Here is a 19,906-nt window from a genome sequence, read left to right as displayed (position 1 = left end):
ATTGTTCATGTTGAATTTGTTGTTTATTTAGCACTTTACAAACAAATTATAATATGCGCTTTGCACATTATACGAGTACTCATACTATGCTTGATTTGTTTTGTATAAATACAGTTTATATTATTGTACACATTTTATAGGCATAGATTCAAGTTCCGACATTAATTAAAAAGAGGCCCGCTTGTTGCTTGCAGCCATAATATGTATAAAGGTATGAATAAGACTTTAAACTTCGATGAAAATATGTGTGAAATTTTTGCCAGGCCATTAAATAAATAATAGTATGTATTGCAGTGTTAAGACGACCATAAGACCAATTAAGATGCTAATGAAGAAGGAAAAACCAAAGGGAGTAACAGCGAAAGGATAACTCTCCCAAGCCGGCTTATACTGATAGCTTTCGAGTTCTACATCAATGCAGATGCATTTGGTGTAGTCAAGTCATATTTAAATAGTTAGCAGCTACAGTTAAAAGTTAGTGTTAGTTAGTCATAGGTTATTGTCAAGTTAAGTAATGTATGTGTGTGTGTAGTTGTGATTTCATTTCCCCAAGCCAGATGAAACCTTTGGCTAATGCACTCCATTGCTGATGGTCGGCGTGCGTTCGTAGGTGCGTCGATGCAGTGCATCCACATCCTTCAGATAGTATGTGCCCGGAAAGAGAGCACTGATGCTGCCAGTGGGCGTGTAGGGCGCCGCATGATTGTTCTTCTCCCTGACTTCCATTAGCGACGAGAACTGCTCGGGCACCACTTTCTCGCGTGAGTTGAGCATGGGCTGCACATACGCCAGTTTATCCACAAACTGCTCAAAGGCCGCCGCATCCTTTGTCACTTTAATGGAGTACATCGAGGCAGCCAGTCCCGAGCCATAGGAAAAGACACCAATGCGCTTATCAACCAGTTGAGCAGCAGGCACTCCAATCAGCAACGACACCAGACCCGAGTAGACCGACGGTGTGTACATGTTGCCCACCTGATTGGCCAGCAGCAGCGACTTCTTCGTCTTGGCCTCGAACACCTCGGCGGACTGCGTAAGGAAAGCCTTCTCCACGTCCCGATCAAAGTAACTGCCCTCTAGCGTAGCGGTGGAGAAACGCTCCAGACCGGCAAACTTCTCGACGCGCTTATCCTCGCTGCTTAGCAGGAAATCGTTGAAACTGAGGCGACCCACCGACTTCTGGACCAGTTTGCAGAAGGGAGTGTGGAAGAGTATGGCATCGAAATTATCCAGACCCGCTCCAGACTGTTCAGGATGCTGTTTCTCGAACTTCTTGCGATACAGGCGATAGCAGATGTCCAGCGCCGACAGATAGCATTGGATGGACAGCTTGCCATCCACCACCGGATACTCGGAACCCAAATCGGGCTTGTAAAAGTCATAGGCATGCTCCATGTGCGTTGCCCTCAAGCCACGCTCCAGCACCAAGGGTGCATGTGGTCCCACCAGCATGGCAATGGCTCCGGCTCCGCCCGTCGGACGCGCTGCGCCCTTGGCATAGACGGCGATGTCGGCACACACTGCCAGAGCATAGCGACCATCCCAGCTGGAGGATTCAATCCAGTTGGCCGCATTGAAGAGCGCCGCAGTGCCGCCGTAGCAGGCATTCGTGGTGTCCAGTCCTTCGATGTCAGTGTTGCCGCTCTCGGCAAATAGTTGCATGAGCACCGATTTAACGGATTTCGATTTATCGACTATCGTTTCGGTGCCCACCTCTAATCGACCGATTTCCGTATGCTTGATTTGATGACGCTCGAGCAGGCGGCTGACAACCGTTAAACAAAGCGAGTTGACATCCTCGCGATCCGAGCAAAAGCCCATTTTCGCCTGTCCCAGGCCGATTGTGTATTTGCCGGTGGAGGCGCCATCGAACTGTTCCAGTTCCGTTTGGTCCACATATTGGGATGGGAAGATCACCTCAATGGCGCGTATTCCAACATTTTCGGGCCAACTGCTGCTTGCCATGATTTGATTATTTCTATTTTTCTAATTGGTCTTCGGTTTGATTTCTCGATTTTGTACTGGCGCGATATGCGAGTTGAGAGTGCGATTTCCTGAGTTCTGTAAGTAATCAAAGGGTCTTTGTTTATTGTTGTTGGTTGTAGTCAAATAAATTTCAACACTAATCAAACACAACACACACACACAAACGCAGACACAGAAATTCCAATGGCCATGGTGGCGTCACAACTTTCACCTCTTGATATTCTGCGCAATCAGAAAAAAATGTCTCTTTAAGTTATGCATATTGCTTGTTGTAATCGCTCGCTTAAGATTGCGCTTGGGTTGGGTTGGTTTCTTGGGTAAACATAAAATCAACACAATATCGTCGCAGCTAATGAATGAAGAAATCTAACCACCTGTTGCACGCTCGAGCTGCTTTGACCGTGTGCCGAAAGAGCGCGTCTTGAAAATTGTGTTGTCGACGCTGGCAGCGACGTCGACGTAGACGTTAACGTCGACAGCGACCGTGGTGCCCATCACAGTGATTTCGATTTCGCTGCGAGCTTTTTAGGCACGCCACAGCTCTGAATGCCAACGAAGACACACACAGACAGAGCGACGGCCATTATAACAACAAGCAAGCAGAAGCGACAACAACAACTGCGATCAGAAGCACTAAAAATCAGGTGGAGAAACTTTCTCCACGCAGTCGAACTTTGCTAAAGAGAACAACCGAAGAAGAAGCAGCAGCAGTAGCAAATAAATGTTCAAAGTCGCTTCATACTAAACCCAAATTCAATACAAGACATTCAACAGTTTTCTTTTAGCACTGATTTAATCTAAAACACATGTCTTGCCAATTCTCATTAGACAATGATAAATTATTCTATCAAGTTATCAGTGGCTTTCTACAGCTCTTCAGCGTTGTTCTAAATTTCCAAATAATGTTGGTCAAGAACAATTGTTGACTACAAATTGCAGACAACTATTTCAGATTTGTAGTTTTCTTTTTTTTCACTTTTTGGGACTGGGTCAGCTTCATTGATCGTTTAGCTTGAAGAGCACTGAATAGGACAGTTGGCAGATTTATGCTCCTTAGGACAGTCGGTAGACCAATTGTGCAATAGGACAGTAGGACACTTTTCAATGTATGTAAGTCGGTCACGGTGTCGTCTAACGGGGATTATTGTATAACTGATAACAAGCGCGGCAACGCAAGAGAGTGAGAGCGAGACAGAAAGATAGAGCGAGAGAGGCGTCGCATGCTCAATAAGTGTGATGTTTACCTTTACAATTAGCACCTGCCACCAAAAAAATGGGTAAAATACCGCACAAAATATAAAAGACTGTTGTTGTGTTCAAGTTTTCACTTTTAACGTTGATGATTTTTTGATTTGTTGCTGTTGGGTTTTGTTGTGACTTATGTATGTTGGTTGTGTGTGTGCGTTGGTTCTCCGCGGAACGCGTAGCTCACTCGAGCGAATCTCTTGGCAGACTGAACAGCGGCGCTTCGCCAACAACGGCATATGACCATAAAGACACCAAGTGCGTCGACGTCGACGCTAGCGTCAACGCCAACAGCGGCAGCGACGCAGTTACAAGTTGAGGACAGAGAGGAAGAAGCAACAGCACAGTATGCAAAGTGCGCTTTTGGGGCGTGTTGTAAGCCAATGTCAAATGCGTATCGAGTTGAGTATTTACCAAAAATATATTTACTATACATATTTATGAGCTACGACGCTGTTGTTAAGCTGAGCTGGAGATAAGATCGGAAGCAGTAACATAATAGGTCTTGTGCTTTGGGTGATCGCGCCATTCGATTGCGCTGATAAGACTCTCCCCTTTATCATGATGTCGGGCTGCCGGTAAGTGAACAAAGGCAATATATCCGCATTAGTATTTTATTTTATGGATGCGCGTTCAAAGGTTCTTGAGTTTAATTGTTTTCTCAAATAAGTGAGTTTCAATGTTATGGAAATGGGGAATTGAGGAAAAGCAGGCTAAACAATTGGACTTTTACTCGTTTATTTTTAGCCCATCAAGATGTTGAGTAAACAATTCAAACTTATTGCGATCTATTGTATTTGGAACTGTTGCGCCCTTGTGTGTACACAATCCATTCGCTATATTATTCAAATTTGTTCACAGCAAGCCAACTTGAGTCATCGACCGAATTTCGCAAAAATTCACAAAGCAATCGACAGGCACCAAAGGTTAGAGGCCCCTACATTGAAACCCAATGCTTATAGCGCACGTGTCGCAAAGAACCTTTTCTTCTCTTTCCTTTCTTTTTTGTTGTTATATGAACATAATTGTATTATGAAACAGACACTGGCTGACGTATTATTTTTTTTTTTAAATGAGCTTATGAAATTGCACTCAAAATGAATGAAACTTTGGCTCTTTGCTCCCGATGAAATGATTTTCATTTGCATAGTTTACGGTATTGTTTCGTAAGATTTAGTTTCCTAAGTGTTTGTTTAAAATGTTTAACAACAAACAAATTGCAGCGGCAACATGTCTAATGAAAGCTGCTGCAGTTGTCAAGAAATTTATAACGATTTCACTGAGAAACAACACACATGGCGATGGGAAAAGCACTCCATACACACATTACGTTGCACTTACATATTTTGGTATATTATTGCCACCTTAATTGTGCCAAATAATAGGATTAACTAAACTAAATTTAATAACAAAATCAGGCACGTAGTGGGGAGGCGCCTACATATAGACTAGAGATGGAAGAACGTCGATATAATTTTTGAGAAAATCGACTCGATGTTTTTTACATTTTTTTATTCAAAAAAAAATAAAAACTATTTTGTTTTTGATATTTAAAAAAAGCGAATTTTTAAAACTGTTTTATTTATCAGAATTAAGTCATTTACCATATTTCCGTTGATTGGAACTATCGAAATACATACAACGGCTACACCTAGAGATTACATATTTTCAAATCACATGTGAAAAGCCGCGTCGGTTTAAAATGTGTGTCAATTCTGTGTTTAAAAACACAATTTAAAATCGTTTGAAAGATTTTACCGTACGATTCGGCAGATTTCCTCCCACTTCTTTGATTTTCGTTCAAAATAAAATTGTACGGAAAAGAGCAAAATTCAGTAAATTTGAAATAACAGCTGTTTGCATTGACATGTTATGATTATCGCAATCTATCACAAGTACCGTGCTTCACAGTGTTACCTTATGTTGTGTATTGTTTATTTTGCAAACTAAATACCAAAAAAAATACCAGTAATTTTTTAGGAATATTTGGAAATTCAACTTGTGGTCACGCGGTTGTGAATTGTCATTTGTGTGTTGAGTTTCCACTTGTGCTCCGTTTCGTACGTGTATTGTGGGTGGTGCGGTTGTCGTGTTGCTTGACTTTTTTTTAATTTTCAACGCACAAACTGTAAAGCAGTATAATTAACATCTACGAGTTAACGTGAAGCAGTGTCGTTTAAATGTAAGTGATTTTATTACTCAAGATAACTGATTATATAGAAAACGACAACGTTGCAAGTACGCGCTTGAGGCAGAAGAAAAAAAAAAACAATTTGCTCAGCAGGTCTGGTGACCTGTTATCAAACCGAATTTAGCCGCGTATTGGTCAAATAACGACTGTGCTAATGCATTAATGCAAGATTTTTGTACAGAAAAAAAAACTAAATGAATAATGGAATATGTGTATATGTGCAAATCAAATGACCCTGAAAAACTGTTGCCTCGCTTTGATTTTGTACAGTAACTTTGGCTGCAATGTCAAGGAGACGTTTCGAGGGACATGTGAAAGCAATTTTAAGATAGTGGCAGACATTAGTGTGCGACGTATAATTGAAAATATGTTTGCAAATAACTAGTTGAGTTTGTTTTTAAGCTGTAAAACCCGTGAGCTGAAAAAATATCGATCGAAAAGCTGTCATGTGACTGTCACGAACAGCTGACTGGCCATTCAATTCACCACAGCTGTGAGTGCGAGAGTGTGAGTGTGTGTGCGTGTGTTAAAGGTGTGGTGAATAGTAAGTTGTCTGCGATTTCGCTCTCGCTCAATTGAGTGTCACTCTCTCCTCTAACTCTCTGCGTAAACAAATTGTCAAGCTGTTAAATTTGAAATCATTTTGCCACTTAATATTAATTATACGTACAACTTGAGAAATGTTTTAACACTTACATATACAACTTCTACCGCAAAACTAACTCACAACAATAGATGGCACATGTATGTATGTTTCTATATGTGTGTATTATATATGGCCGCCTCTACAAGGACTTCATCAAATAGTGATATTGCGTGCCGCAAAAAAGGCCTTGACTGTCGTTGACCAGATATAAACTTGAAACGAAAAGTCAAATATGTATATTTACAAAATATACACGCACACATTTTCGTACATTTCTAGCGGCAATAAAACAAAAAAATGTCAGCAGCTGGCCAAAAAAAAAAACAGCTGTTGGGTTTACACACAATTTTAAAGGCTAAGCTACAAGCGACAAGCTACAAATGTCTCTTCTTCCTGGGGCAGCACATTATTATTAATTAATTTGGGCGCCCACCCGACGCCCGGCGCAGGATACACACACTTATACACACAAGTTTGTTGTGTATGTGTGTGTGCATGTAAATAACATCATCATAGTTATTCTTGCTATTTTTGTTTTCGTTCTCACATCAACGAACGTTGCAATTTCCTGTGTGTAACCAGCCCCCTCCCTCCCCTAACTGCTGCTTCGACGAGTGCTTCTTCTTGCTCTTCTGCCACCTCCACCCAAACCCCATTAGGCGACAGCCGTTGGCCAGTCTGACTGGCGACAGTTTCTTCTTCGTTTTATGTCAACATCATTTACGTCTTGTTTGTTGTTGTTCGTTATCCTGTTTTCAGTTTGCAGTTTAGCTGGCGTTGCCAATTTGCCAAAAACAAAATGTAATTGAATGATGGCTAAATTTAATAAAAGTTTCACTCGTTACAACAAAGAATTTAAAAGTATATTCGAAAAAAGGCTTTCTAACGTATTTGTAGATGATGTTATCAACTTCCGGGGAAAGTTTTGATAAGCAAACTTTATAGACAAAGTGGTGGCAACTCTGATGGCGTGCCATTCGCTTTCATTTCGGAGGAACTTTCTTTCTCTTTCTCTCCATCGCGCTAGCACTTTCTGTATAATTTGATATGCAGAATGCGTCACAGGCCCCAGGACGCAACACTCATACAAACAAACAAATAAATATACATATATACATATATTTGTATATGTTTGTGGAAACATAACTGCCACCCCCCGCCCGTTTTGGGTGTCGCCAGTACCTACTGATTTTGTACAAAAGCAATTTAGATTTCGCCGCTAAAAATAGACTGGGGCCCTTTTGTTGTTGTTGCTTTTGCAGCGCGGTTGCCAGGCTAGCATTATAATTGTTGTTGTTGCTTTTTTGTGGCTATTTGTTTCCTGGTTGAGGACAATGCACTGCCTTGAACGTTATCTATGTGTTGTTGGGGTTAATGGGAAGGGTCAGGGTACTTTTTTGTTGGGGGCGGTTCGAATTATTGGGGATGGTCAGCGCCCGATTCGCTTGTCATTTAGTTTAGTTTCGTTTTTTTTGGTTCGTTGTTAGCTGTGAGTGTGCTTTTTGAAGGCCATCATGGAGTTATGTAATGATAGTGACTACTAAAACGTAACTGACTGACCAAAGTTAGATTTGTATCTCCTGATGATTACTCATACGCCACCGACGTCCTTACAAACGGGCAACAGCCGCAGCCACAGCAACAAAACCCACGACAACAAGTAAAAAAATAACTATGGTAAAGTGTGCTCGACTTGGGAATACCCAAAGCAAAAGGAAATAACAGCTAACACTACAGTCGATTTGAATTTCATAGTACAAAAATGTTGCTTAAGTTTACTATAACATGGATGATACGGTCGATAACCAGACTTTAATAAATTTTTAAAAGATTTAGGGCACTATTGCAGAAAGAATTCGCATGACGGATATTATAATGAGCTCCACTATTCAATATTCCAACTTTGAATAGAGCGTAGTTCTTTATTTGGTATTACATATTAATATAAGTTTACCTGGAACTTAAAATGGTTCCCGAAATGATTTGTAATAGTCCTATTTGTTAATATTTCGAACATATAGGTGTTTTTCAGATAGAAAGACGAGTATTGCTTAATCACTTGTTTGTTTGCGATGATCCAGAATATATTGACAGTAAAAACTTAGTTTAGCTATATTTAAGGATGCTTTTTCTGTGGTATTTCGTGTGGGTTCATGAGCAAACTTGCCTCTTTAAAGTAAGAAACTTGTTCAAAGTATTTTATTCGTTCACGAAGAATAAATAGAGATTCGAACCTTTCTCACTGCTATGCACATTTCTTGGCCATAAGTTATGCTACCCGCTAAGCTCAGCATAGTTGGGTATAACCGCAACAACAACAAGAACAATGGCAAACGACACTTACCAAATTGAACTCAGGCTGGCGGCTGGCTTGCGTGACGCTGCTTCGTCATCGATTCCTTCGTGGCTGCGCCTTTTCGGCACCAACAACTTTTGCTCGCCATATGGAAAGCGAGCAACTGTCGCCGACTTTGCTCTAGCGTTCATTTTGCGTCGAGCTCTCGTCGAGTGTGCACGGCTTCTCTCCACTTCAATTCAATTCAATTCGATTTCAATTGGTTTCGTTGCGAAACATGTGCGAATTGTTGGCGTAGAGTTTGCCAAAAAGATGCGCAGCAAGCTGCAATTGCTGCAAGTTGAGAAGGTTCTGTCTACACTCTGGAAACGCTAGGATTCAAATAGGATTCAAAATGCGTAAGCATATTGAAGACGTATACGTATCGAAATATTGCGTATACGCATGGTGTCCCAAATTGTTAGATACATATAAGTATATAAAATGGCACAACGTATGGAGTCAGAAGTCTGCCTGGCGCCAACTGTCTGCGCTTTGTTGTCTGCCCAGGCGCCCAGCACAAAGAGCACAAAGGAAAAAAGGAAAATGAGACACACACACACACACACACACACACACACTAGTACACACAGCTCACACACACGTGTCGAAGGAACTCAGGGCCAAAATGAAATGCATTGTGAGGGTCGATCGCATCAAAGTTGGAAGTGACCAACGCTTTGGAGGTCAAAATCATTAAATATTCATGCGAATTTGCAAAGTGTTTGTCGCTATTGAAATATCTACATAATGCATTAGACCACAAAATCGATATGGGCTCAAATTACATAATGGAAACAATTTCGGTTTTCATTGCCACAATAATAAATTTATTCTCGCATTTCGGCAGCTATCAAAACAATGTCGGAATACTGGATTATCTCGGCGCCTGGCGACAAGACGTGCCAGCAAACCTTTGACACGATGAACAACCTCACCAGCAAGCAACATAATCTATGCAGCAACTACAAGTTCCATATACCCGATCTCAAGGTGCGTACAGTCTCGTCTTGTATTTCCCTTTTGATACTCATTTTAAACATGGTTATAACTTCTTAGGTTGGCACCTTGGATCAGCTTGTCGGTCTGTCCGATGATCTGGGCAAACTGGATACGTATGTGGAGCAGATCACCCGCAAGGTGGCCATGTACTTGGGTGAGGTGCTCGAGGATCAGCGCGACAAGCTGCAGGAGAATCTGCAGGCCAACAACAGTAAGTCACTTTGAAATTTCCTTATTTCATTAGCTTAGCTCAGTTTAGTACAGTTTAGTTATAGTTTAGCATAAATTAGTTTAGTTTTTGAGCGTGATTGATTTGTCACGCAGCGCTCGCAGCGATTATCCATTTAGATCCACTCTCCTTTCTTTAGTTATTTTATAAGATGTTTCTTTAGCTGATGGTAGCGAATATCAACATATCTACTTATACATTTATACTTACAAAAAACGGAATGAATCACATCTACTCTCTCTCTCCTCTATATATACTATATATATTGTTTTCCACACGATTTACTGTTATTGTACTAACAACAACAACCAAAACAAACAAACAACAACTACAACTACAAACATCAGCTCTGCGAATGAAATCCCAAATGAAATTATATTCGATATATTAAGAATATACATACATTATTTATTCAACACACTCGAACATTTTACCTACAAAGACAACAAGTCCTCGTACCCTTTCTTTTTCCCCCTGGTGATTCTTAAGTATCCGAAACAAAATCGCTAAATTCGAAAACATAAGTAAACCTCTCTTATACCTCTCAATATGTGGAATGATCGGTGTCTCTCTCTCTCTCAAGTTTTTGACTAACACAACCTACAAAAACAGTAAAAAAAAGTACATAATTTTACATGTATACTCGTATTCAACAGCAAAAATATTTATCTATACATTTTTCAGTATCGAAATAGATTTAAAAACTAATCGATTTTCAGCTGAAAACTTGAGGTTTTTACGTTTGGTTTTAAATCCTTGATGTACTCTTTACCTTTTCAGTTGATTTAATTATGTTTTAAGTTATCTGTTTCTATTTATTTTATTTTCTTTTTGATTTCTCGTTTTTGGGTTTTTGATTTATGTTTATTTTTTACTTTTATGTTGAAACTCATGCGCACAAATCATCAATCACGAACAAAAAAAAAAGCAAAGAAATAAAAAACTTGTCAAAAAATTAAAGTTGATAAATGTAAATGTTTTATACTAGTACTTACTATATAATAACAACAACAACAACAATGGAATTAAAGATTTTTAGACCATACCACAAGAAAAAAAAAGAAAACTATGAGAAAAGTCAAAAAGAATTTGCGTTGTTAATTTTGTGTTGCATTTGTTGTACATTTCTAATATGTATTCTATCTATCTACATGCAAACACACACACATACACTCAAACCCACTCACACCTACACACACACATAGCAAAAGCTATATAGTTAACTGACAATCATACAAACAAGCACACACACACACACTGATAATGAAGGCAGTCGAATAATAAAAAAAAAATACCCGAAACTCAAACACAAAACCCAATATCCAAATGATACTCAACTTATTTTGTGCCTCACACACACAAAACCAAACACACACTCAACGCTATAAACAAAGGACTCTTTTGGGGCGACACCCAGACCAAAAAAAAAAAAAATGAAAACACTTTGTATATTTTACATGAATTACTTAAAAATTGTTGTACATTTCTTATGATTTTCTTTTTATTTTTCGTTTCCGTTCTACAAAATTCGAACTTGAAATTTCGTTGTGAAAACCCATTAGTTTTTAAATCATCACTCAAAAAATAAGAAGAAGAAGAGTATATACTAATACCATATGATAAAAGGCGGTTTGAAATTGACTTCAAAAAATATCTAAAAATTAAACATCGCAACATTTTGCATATATATTCTAATGTATATTATTTAAACCCGTTTATTTGATTTTATCCGCAAAGAAGAAGAAGCGAAGCGCGTGTGTTTTTAATTTTCTTTTGTTAAGATTAATTTTCCAAATTTTTAGTTCGCTTTCTTTTTTACAACTACTTTAAGAGTGTGCTTTAAATTTTCAAATCTTTTATTCTTCCATATACAAATTACTTTTATTCTATGTGTTCGTGTGTGTGTGTGTGTCTTGTTTATGTGTGTGTGTTTTGTGTGCTTTTTTATCTCGATAGACTGATTCATGGCATCCATCGTTTTCTGTGCTCTCTGCTCGTAACCTCACATCCCATAACAATAATGATAATAAATAACGATACTAATAATAATGATAATGTACATTTTCTTTACTAATCTTTAATCGTATTTGTTCAGCACTTGATCTTCTCATCTCACTTGTGTGTCTGTATTGTGTGTCTGTATTGTGTGTTTGTATGTTTGGGTGTGTGTGTGCTGTGTTGTGTTTTGTTTGTGTACGTTTTCTGCCATTCACATGTTTATCTCGCTTCTTTAGCATCCATTGCCGTAGTTGATTGACAACGATAGACAGCGAATCGAGTTATCGATAAATGTTTAAAAACAATGTAACGCTTTTACACTGTACAAAATTATTTAATTTGTATGATACAATTACACAAAAAAAATATAAAACTGAATAGAATACAAAATTGTTGGCCCATTCATCAAAAAACAAAAACAAAAAAGCAAATGAAAAGAAGTGAAACTTCTTGCAACATTCTTTCCACTGTTGTTCATGAACTTATATACATTTATGATTTATTATATACTTATATATTGGTTTTACATACATAAAGAGAACAACCACACCTAGAACGACAACGACAACAACAAAAAAAAACCATGCACACATGAGTTTGAATATATACTTACAAAGTATGATTTCTTTTTTGGAATATCAGTTAATCTCTTCATTTTTTTCTTATTTCCTTATTTATATATCAATATCTTTTATTTGTTTCCTTTGACTTTGGTTCACACAAAATGGAATCGAGTATTGAGAACAAAAATTTAAACAAAATACAACCCCGAAATGTATGCTATAGTTTTTAAGTTTATCAATGATCAATCAATTGTTTTGTTTTCATTATTAAAACTGCGTCGATTATGCTATTACAACCAAAAAATCTCTCAAATCAAAAATCTAAACAACTTGTGTTATTATCCTGTACCTGAACAACAACCACATCAACAACAAAAACAAATCCACAAAAAAAAATCGAAATGAAATTGTATAAACGATTGACGAATGATCCTGATCCTGAACCGTAACCGTAACCGTAACGAATGGTAAAATATGGTGTACACATCATACATAGGTCCTGGTCCACCCGATGAAGTCATGCCGTGTCGACACCACAACCGCCTGAAGCATTTGAGCCTGCGACATCAGCGTAAACACCAGCACACGCACCACCAAAACAATCCCCTACACTACCATCCACATCATCACCACCAGCTGCCCATGGATATCAAGGGTAAATCGAACATAAATCTCTCAATTAGTCGTGACACCACAAAACCAACAAATGCCACTACTACTACCAATACCAATACTACTACTACTACGCATGCAACCGCAACAGCCGCCGCCAACAACATTGCCTCATCAGCCACAACCACCTACGCCTCTGCCTCTGCCTCCGCCTGCGCCTCAGCGTACGCCTCCGCATCCACATCAGCTAGAGCAAGTGCATCGGCATGTCCCGGCTGTCCGGCTGGCATCGGTATCGGCGGCATCGGTATCGGCGGCATCGGCATTGGCAGCGGCGGCAGCCTAAACAATTTATCCTCAACGCACGATGAATCGGAGCGTGAATTTGACTTTGTGATACCGCCTGGTTGTGCCTGCGATGAATGCTATGCGCTAAGCAGCAGCAGCGTCTTTGCCCCGCCCAGCGCCAGCGCCACAGCGAGCACGCTGATGGCCGATGAATGTTACTCCCAGACAGCTTCCTCCATGCTGAATGCCACGCGCTGTGCCATCTCCACGGTAACCGCCATTGCCACCGGCAGCAGCATGTTGTGCAGCACAAGTGCTACTGCTGCTGCTGCTGCTGCTACAACTGTTGTTGATGGCGCTTCTGCAGCTGCTGCAAGTGCAAACGCAGCGCCTGCCAAGACAAGCTCTGCCTCCACATTATGCTCGTCGGCTTACTTTTCAACATCGGCGCCAACAGCGAGCAGCTCGGTGCACAGCATGTCGCGCTCTAACAGCAAAAAGCTGAATAACAACACTTGCAGCATAAACAACAATAACAACAACAACAACAACAGCAGCAGCAGCAGCAACAAGCTGAGCTTTCGCAGCACCAGCAGTCACATTAGTCAATTGCATATGCCACAATCGCCGTCACCGATGCCGTTGTCACCGCATAAGCAACAGCAACAACAACAACACAAGCAACAACAATCGCCAAAGCAGCAACTGCAACAACTACAGCTACAGGGGGGAACAGGAGTAGGATTGGGAATTGGAGGAACAGGAGCTGGAGGAGCAGAATGCGGCGCATTCTCGCCGCCATTGCTATCGCCAACAGAAAAGTCATGTGACACGGACTTGGACTTGGATGAGGATCTCGATGATCCAAAGAGTCCGCATAGCGCATCGTCGCTTTCGGAGACATTCGACTGGTGGTTCAATAAACCGAAGCGTAACTCTAAGAAGTGCAGGTATCTTGTTATCATCGCATTAATCAAAAACAAAAATTATGTAGCGTACCGTTGCCAAAAATCGCAGTGCACCATTCGAATGTCAACATTTAATGCGAAATTTGCCAATCGCCCATCGTCAAATGCCAAAAAATATACTAAAAATCGCCCTATTCACCATCTTCTCCTCAAAAAAAAAAAGAAACTTCTCGCAGTCATTCTTCATTTGACTCGGGCGTGCTATCACCTATACACGCAAACACAGCAATACACACACTCACAGACACCACACAGCAAATACACCTGTAAGAAAAACAAAAGATACAATTATGCACCCGCTTTGCCTGCTCTCTATCTTTCCTTCCCTCTCTCTCTGCCTCTGTCTCTCTCAGCTCTTCTCATCCATAAATGTTTGATTTCATTAAATGAGATGAACAATAAAATGCAATAATAATGTATTTCTTTTTTTAAATCATTCACTTCATCAATCACTCATGATTCCACTCATTAAACCACACAAAAATGCACTTGAAAAAATAAAATGAAACACGCACACTTTGACACTCACACACTCACGCACACACACAGTGCACAGACACCCAGCAAACTGATCCAACAACAACAACCACAACCACCAACAACACCAATGACATTTTGGCATCAGACATCGCCCACACCGCGCTCTAGTTATCGCTCTTTCTTCAATTCTCTTGCCGATCAAATTTATAGCAAACGTTCTACACCGAGTCAATTAAATATAAACAATGGATTTAATTTAACACCAACTCATAGATCGTCTCCAGTGAGTAGTTGTTGTGGCAGTAGTAGCCAGGGGCGTTCCAGTCCAGACACGGATCACGCTGAGCCGCCCGAATTTCCGCTGAGTCCAGGTTAGCATGCCTGGCCCTGGCCCCCCGGGTCAAAAATACAAAATACAATACTCTCTCTCTCACTCTCTCTGTTTCTAAATAACTTACTCTATTATGGCCCTTGGACGTTGCTCTGTCTTTTCTTATTGTATTTTTGCTTTTTCGTTCGTTTGTTATCCTTTTCTTTTTACAATTTTCGTTTTATTCAAACCCACCACTTGATGTACTATTCCTCTTTCTCTCTCTGTCTATATATATTTAACTATCTTTATATATATATACAATATTCCACACCAAAAAAAAAAAAAAAAAACAAAAAAATGTAAATCCCAAAAAGCAAAACTCAACTGAAAGTTCAATATTGTTTTGCTTTCTCTTTTTTTGATTGAAACGTGTTGGATTGGTTAACTGTTATACGGTTTAAGTGTTATACATATGTACATCTGTGTACACCTACAACTACAGTTTGTTATACCAATTCCTCGCAAAGCATTCCAAGTCTTTTGATTTTGATTTTACTTTTGATTTCTCTTCTGCTCCACGTGGGTTCTCAACTACTTTTAATTCTTTCTCTCTCCTTATTATTATTATTATTGTTATATAATTTTATCAATTTTCTATTCTATTTTGCAGTTTTAGTTCACGCGAGCACACAAAAGTACCTTGTGGCTCCCTATATACTTGATTTCTATTCTCCAATTATAAATACACCAAATTATTTGTAACAGTGTAAAAGCGAATATGTTGTTTTTTCAGTGTACTGCTCACCAAAATGTTGTTCTGCTGCGCAAATATCTCATAGCCCACGATTAACGCCGAATTCCATTAAGCTAAATAAGACAAAACTCACACCAACACACACACACACACCACTATACGCCAACACACACACACAGAAACGTTTTATTTATTTTTTGAAAAACAATGCCAGTTACTTTATTTTTATTTTAGTTTTGTATATTTAGTTCTGATTTGCCATTAAGTGTCTAAACATAAGCCTAATTATTATACTGAACACTAGACATACAAAAATCAGCTAACATTTTGTGCCGTTTAAAATGTAACTCGTATTACGAAAGGTACTCGTTAATCCTTCAAATTATTCCAATTAAGTTATATAGTTATTCTAACCCACGAGTTTTATTTGTTAGCACCCACTGTAACTGAAAAATAATTAGTGCATCCCATTTGTTTATGTTCCAAGTGCTTATTGTAGCTTTGTTATTCTCTGCATGTTAAGAGGTTGATTCTTTATAAATATGAAACTTATTATATAATATTCTATAATACGTAAAAAGAAATCTTATCTAATTGAAACTACAATAAGCACTGCAAAATGCTTCTAGATAATTGTTTTAGCTGTTTGTTAATGTGAATTTGATTTGTTTAAATTATTGTTTGCTTATGTATGTGTGTATGTGTGTGTGTGATCGTTGTATGAACGCGTCTGTTTGTATTTGTGTTTGTGTTTTTTATCTTATCTGAAATTTACGTGCAATATTTATTAATCTACTTTGTTCGTTTATTATTTAAATTTGAAAATATATACTAAGTTTGTTCGTTACTAAACTGAAAAACCAAAAACCCATAATATTTTAGATCAATTACAGCAATTTTTATGATTTATGATTTATTTTTTTGTACTTAAACATTAATTTTAGTCAATGCCAGTGAAATTAAGTCGAAACTGGAAAAGAATTAAACCACTTCCTAAAACTTTAACTAATCGTATGCTCTTCTCTCGATCGAAATATAGCTGATCTGCCGCTTTATTTAACGCGTTTCCAATGGGACATGGCCAAATATCCAATCAAGCAATCGCTACGCAATATCGCCGATATCATTTCCAAACAAATCGGTCAAATTGATGGCGATTTGAAGACGAAATCGCAGGCCTACAACAACCTCAAGGGCAATTTGCAGAACTTGGAGAAGAAGAAAACGTAAGCAGCACCTAGTTAACTATAGTTTAGTTAATTGTATTAATTAAATGACCTAACACACGCATTTCCTTATCCTCTATCATCGTCATCATCATAGTGGCAGTTTGTTGACACGCAACCTGGCGGATTTGGTTAAGAAGGAGCACTTCATTCTGGATTCGGAGTACTTGACCACGCTCCTGGTGATTGTGCCAAAGTAAGTCTTTCCTTTTCCCCTTTTTTTTGTTGTATTGCTTATGTCATTATAACGTGTCATACTTTTGCAGAGCCATGGCCAACGATTGGCTAGCCAACTATGAGAAAATTACGGACATGATTGTGCCACGTTCGTCGCAGCTGATTAAGGAGGACCCCGACTATTGTCTCTTCAATGTGACGCTGTTCAAGAAGGTGACCGAGGAGTTCAAGCTGCATGCCCGTGAGCGCAAGTTCATTGTGCGCGACTTCGTCTACAATGAGGAGGAACTTGCAGCGGGCAAGAACGAGATGACCAAACTGATGACCGACAAGAAGAAGCAGTTTGTAAGTGCTACTCGCTAATAGACGACTGAAACCCTTTGTGATTACTAATTATATGCACGTGGTATTTGTAGGGCCCATTGGTGCGCTGGCTGAAGGTGAACTTCAGTGAGGCATTCTGTGCCTTGATACACGTGAAAGCGTTGCGTGTGTTTGTTGAGTCCGTGCTCAGGTGCGTATTGTTGTTGTTGTTGGCTAGCCAAGGTTGTGAACCCAATGCATTAATCATTTCTATATCGATTTCAATCATACAGGTACGGCCTGCCAGTCAACTTCCAGGCCATTCTGATTGAGCCCAACAAGAAGAGCGTGAAGCGTTTGCGCGATGTTCTGAACCAGCTCTATGGACACTTGGATGGTGCATCCGCCGGCGGACATGTCAGCAGTGCTGATGTAAGATACCTGAATTGTTCCTTTGTATTATCACAGATTAATTAATGTTTTCTGTTTTCCCTTAGAATGTCGATATTCCCGGCTTGGGCTTTGGCCAGTCCGAATACTATCCCTATGTGTTCTACAAGGTGAACATCGATATGGTTGAGCAAACCAAGCTGTAAGGGGTCAATCTCATGCCTCTGCTTAGCACACACCCACACACAAAATTAATATAAAGCAAATACAAGAAAAATATAAAAAACACCTAAAATTATCCATTTAAATTCAGCTGCGACTCGGTGAGCAGCCTGGAAATCTGTTAAAATGCTAAAAAAAAAAAGAAAACCCCACAAGTCTATCCTGCTCATATATACCTTTAAAATGCATAGTTAGAATCAAAAAAACAACAAAACCAACAAACCGTTGCCACGCAAATAACACGCAAAAAATAATAGTTTACGATAAATAATTTTAGTCATTGTTATATAATTATTGTTGTTATTTATGTTACGCGTTCACAGAATTCCGTTTCAAGTTCAACTTCCAAAAAACAAAAAAGAAGAAAACAAACAAAAGCGATAAGTAAACTAAACTAAAGATAAATCTTAAACTTGCAGCGCGTTACGAAGCAAAACAAAAAAACTAAAGGAAAATAATTCAGATCGCGTCCCCCAAAAACTTTTATACAAAATACAAACATACATATATGCATACATATACATATATATAAAACGATTATCTTATGTTTCTTGTATAAAAGCTTATATTTTACTATTATTGTTCTGCTTCAGTTTTCAACAGTATTTTGTGTTTACAATTTTTATTTCTATTATTTTTGTTCTGTTTGTTTAGAAACAATAATTGTGCTTTGTTCTTTTACATAAATACATATTTAGTTGATGGATGAATGAGGAATGAGAAAAAACAAGAAATGATTTAACACGTAGCAAAATTTATATAGATTGTCACTAAATGAGCCGAAACTTTGATTTGTTTTAGCAGCACTACAATATTATTATTAATAATTAATACAATAAATATTTGATTTACACATGTTTTGAAAATGTTTTTACATGATCTTGTCTTGTGTGTTGTGCCCGTGCTTCACTCTCGAGTGATTCTGTGACTAATCCAATTAACCAACAAAAAGTTAATAACTACAAGTATAAATGGTGTCGCAAATAAACTGTTTGATTAACGCTTTAAAACAACACAAACAACTAACCAACAAAACGATGCAATGAAATTTCCTTGCCATTGGAAATTCATAAAATAAAAGTATTCTAATTATAAATGTTGCGTAGATATCAAAAGAGTTTATTAACAAATACAAAATGCGCATGTTACAAAATTAAAAAAAAAAACTTTTGCAAATTGTGGAACTTTACACAGAGTTTCCATCAGCCGAACAGAACCCACAACGAGATTGAGATCAAGAATCAAGAAACGTTATGAAGCTTTGGGCGCTGCCTCGAGGAATCCACGTTATAAAGCAAAGAAAGAAAATGTATACTTTTTACATACTTGTGAGGCAACTTGTTCTACGTAATTTTTTGTTTGAAAGGACAACTTAATGCACTTGAAATGAGAACAGAACAATAATATTTGTATGTAAAGTTTTAAAGTATTTTCACTGTTTGCTACTGCTACAAAACAAACTCTAAATGTGTAAAAACTTAAGAAAGAAAATTATAACAAAAAAAAAAGAAACAAATCTTGCAGTATCCTATAAATATATATTTTAAATTTATGCATTATGCAAATTATGTAAATGTCAAATGCGTTATATAAGGCGCAGTTAAGTCATCCTTGTAAATAATTATAAAGAAAGAAAGACATTCCAACATTGTTTGTTTTCAATTTGTCAACAGATCCAACTTGTTTAGCGGAAATATAGATAACTGGAATGGAACATTGGATATTATTAATTATTTATTGGATGATGTTTTTTTTATTGCTGTTGAGGACAAAATGTTCCTTGGTTAATGGGTATTTCATCTGCTATAGGATACCTCTGTAGAGATAAATGGCGATAGACTCATGTTGTCGCTGATGGAACCAAAAAGTCCACCTAAATCAGTTCCATATCTTCGTAGCATCCTCGCCAACCTCCCATTATAGAGCAGCCGCAAGAGTATCAAAACCAAACTGAAAATCCACATACCTATGGACGTCA

General features: G+C 38.4%; 2 protein-coding genes across 8 annotated transcripts; one reads left to right on the top strand and one right to left on the bottom strand.

Annotated features, from left to right (window-relative positions):
• Position 1: 1 nt before the first annotated feature.
• Positions 2-4,688, bottom strand: LOC117566858 (hydroxymethylglutaryl-CoA synthase 1). Of its 2 annotated transcripts, none has more exons than XM_034246451.2 (2): positions 4,573-4,688; positions 2-2,061 (listed from the first exon to the last, which is right to left on the bottom strand). In XM_034246451.2, exon 2 carries the CDS (start codon positions 1,963-1,965, stop codon positions 571-573), a length of 1,395 nt encoding a protein of 464 aa, XP_034102342.1. In that variant the 5' UTR covers positions 1,966-2,061; positions 4,573-4,688; the 3' UTR covers positions 2-570. The 2 variants fall into 2 exon arrangements, with proteins under 2 accessions (XP_034102342.1, XP_034102343.1); XM_034246452.2 differs by lacking the exon at positions 4,573-4,688 and adding an exon at positions 3,231-3,447.
• A 559-nt stretch (positions 4,689-5,247) lies between these two features.
• On the top strand, positions 5,248-18,802 carry LOC117572210 (V-type proton ATPase subunit C). 6 transcript variants are annotated; one of them, XM_052004459.1, is made up of 10 exons: positions 5,250-5,413; positions 9,254-9,396; positions 9,463-9,616; positions 12,692-12,850; positions 16,650-16,836; positions 16,934-17,032; positions 17,103-17,358; positions 17,430-17,527; positions 17,610-17,748; positions 17,814-18,802. In XM_052004459.1, the coding sequence occupies exons 2-10, from the start codon at positions 9,265-9,267 to the stop codon at positions 17,910-17,912; spliced, it is 1,323 nt and encodes a 440-aa protein (XP_051860419.1). In that variant the 5' UTR covers positions 5,250-5,413; positions 9,254-9,264; the 3' UTR covers positions 17,913-18,802. The 6 variants fall into 6 exon arrangements, with proteins under 6 accessions (XP_034110771.1, XP_051860415.1, XP_051860418.1 ...); XM_034254882.2 differs by lacking the exon at positions 12,692-12,850; XM_034254880.2 differs by lacking the exons at positions 16,650-16,836; positions 16,934-17,032; positions 17,103-17,358; ... (1 more) ...; positions 17,610-17,748; positions 17,814-18,802 and adding exons at positions 12,959-14,045; positions 14,613-14,914; positions 15,650-16,069 and having other exon boundaries at positions 5,248-5,413.
• Positions 18,803-19,906: the final 1,104 nt, after the last annotated feature.

The sequence above is a fragment of the Drosophila albomicans genome, chromosome 3 (assembly GCF_009650485.2).
Source record: "Drosophila albomicans strain 15112-1751.03 chromosome 3, ASM965048v2, whole genome shotgun sequence".
Classification (NCBI taxonomy): domain Eukaryota; kingdom Metazoa; phylum Arthropoda; class Insecta; order Diptera; family Drosophilidae; genus Drosophila; species Drosophila albomicans.
This window is presented reverse-complemented; position numbering and strand designations above follow the sequence as displayed.